This window comes from Chaetura pelagica, unplaced genomic scaffold, assembly GCF_000747805.2.
Source record: "Chaetura pelagica isolate M959 unplaced genomic scaffold, ChaPel_1.0 scaffold142, whole genome shotgun sequence".
NCBI lineage: Eukaryota > Metazoa > Chordata > Aves > Apodiformes > Apodidae > Chaetura > Chaetura pelagica.
In genome coordinates this window covers 9,689,752-9,691,947 of record NW_009952973.1, presented here as the reverse complement: position 1 = coordinate 9,691,947, position 2,196 = coordinate 9,689,752, and the positions used below count along the sequence as shown (strand labels likewise).

The 2,196-nt window shown below is 41.4% G+C and overlaps 1 protein-coding gene across 1 annotated transcript in view; it reads left to right on the top strand.

Moving 5' to 3' along the window:
- The first annotated feature begins 542 nt into the window (after positions 1–542).
- Positions 543–2,196, top strand: part of HPGD (hydroxyprostaglandin dehydrogenase 15-(NAD)) — a 27,760-nt gene continuing 26,106 nt past the window's right edge. The window contains exons 1-2 of the mRNA XM_009996006.1: positions 543–596; positions 1,125–1,160. Of these exons, the coding sequence (XP_009994308.1) occupies positions 543–596; positions 1,125–1,160 (90 nt within the window). The remainder of the gene's footprint in view (positions 597–1,124; positions 1,161–2,196) is intronic.

The following is a 2,196-nucleotide window of genomic DNA, read 5'->3' as shown; positions in this document are numbered from 1 at the left end:
CTTGCTGGCTCCAGGGCTAAATCACAGACTCATCCTTCTATTACTACCTGCTGAATTTGGAGGATTGGTACATCCTGTTCTAGCTAGCAACACTGTCTCTGATTTCAAATATATTTTGCCAAGGTTCTGGGTATCGACGTGGAACCTTTTTTGCCATCCTGCAAGATATATAATCTAGATTCTTGAATGAAATAATGAAAAGAGTTCATTTAACTAACAAAAGCACAGTTCAAAGCCTTGACCTAGTTTACCACAGTACTTTTAAACAATTTCAACCTATGATACCCAGGATTATATTCAGCCAAGCTGATCTTTGGGAAACGGACTTGTAAGATTTGTTTTATGGAAACAGTGTTTGCACTTAAATCTTAAAGCATTCCAGTGTCTCTGAAGAGTCCAGATTGTTCTTAACATTCATGCCAAGTTATCAACAATTTAGAAAACAGTTGCCAAAGGTCATTCCAACTACAGCTGTTTGAAAACATAGAGGGGTTTATTGATCTTTTCCTTTGCATAGCACTTTAAAAAAATATTAACGTGTCATGGAAATAAAGACCATGACAGATGTTGATCATCAGTTGTTCAAAGGTTATGGGGTGGGTTGGAGGGAGGTGCTGGGGGAGGTAGAAGGGGAGTTTATCAGAATTGGGTTGAGGGTGAAAGACTCCACTGTAATGCTATCGTTAGGTCCCTATGTGGTAACACTGTTCTCATTGGGTGCCTTTGACCTGGCACTGTACTTGTCTCTCAACAAATGAGGGAAGCAGCTTCATCTGGTTGGGAAAGAGCTCATTAGGCATGGCAGTTTAGGTGGCACAAATTTCACAGCTGCAAAGCAATCTGGAGTTCTCCCAGAAGTACAGGTATCATATTCAAACAAATCGCTAATCCCAGAGGCCAGCTCTGACTGCTTTTATGAAGTACTATGAATCACGATCTTTAGGAAAACTAAATGGCTGCTATCCAATTTAGCAGCTGGATTATATTAGTTCACATTTTTGAGGACAAAGGTTACAATAACAAGATCTTGCCTTACTCAACTTATTCAATTAGGTAACATAGTTACCTTAATGGTTCTGTAACAGATTGCTGGTATTAGGAGTGATATAATTTGTTTCTTCTAGGTAACACCGAAGAAGAAGAGTGTTCCGTACATGAGGGTAGCCTAGCAGAGAGCAGGCGGCTGGGATAAGAGACCTGGCAAGGAAAAATGACAACAGACATTAATGATAGAGATGGGAGTCTGAATACTTCAGAGCCTTGAAAGCACAAGCACAAAAAATTAAACCTGATACACCAGGGAAAAGAAAACAGAGAACCCGAAAAACAAGTGTGTGTCTTAATACACATACACACATATATGATGCATATATATTTATAGAGCTTAGGACTGGAACAATGGATTTTTCCCAACTATCCAACACTCCACAACATTGTATTTTTCATGGGATAGCACTTGTGAATCTCCTAAAAGGTTAACGATTGTTCTTATTTCTATTGTACCATGATACACAAAATCATAGAATACCTGGGGTTTGAAAGGACCTCTGAAGTTCACCTAGTTCAACCCCCCTAATATATCTAATATCTTAGTACTGATAATTTTTTGTTACATATAATTCACATTATGTAGCATAATTTGGTTTATAAGCTGTGAAACCTGTTAAACATTTTTTTAAGGTATAAGCTATCTTATCTACAGACCTGAATATATCTAGAAAGCAGTTATCTTGACATGTCTAATATCTATAATGTTTAACAGCTGCTCTTTCGTGCAGACAGATTCCACTTACTGGCAGAAGGAGAGGGAGCAGGCTGGTGGGGCGTTCTGAAGTGTGAAAAAAGGCTGCATGTTTGTTTGTTTTTGAGACCGAACTTTTTCAGTTCCTCACGCTGCTGCTCATACAACTTGGGCCAACCAAAACGCACACAACCTGAGGACCTGCCAAGAGCCCTTATCAAAGCTCGTAGACCTTTCTCACGCGATTTACGGAGGCGCTAAGGCTCCTCCCCTCTCTCCTGAGGGGAGCGGCAGCTGCCCTGGGACCCCTTCCCCAGGGAACGCCGGAAGGGAGCTCATCCTCGCAGGAAAGCTCAGGGGATGAAGCGGGGATGAAGTTGGTCTGCTCTTTGGCCCGTGACCTGCGGGGTTCATCCAGGCACTGCGGAGAGTGATTCAATGACCTACTCCACCCG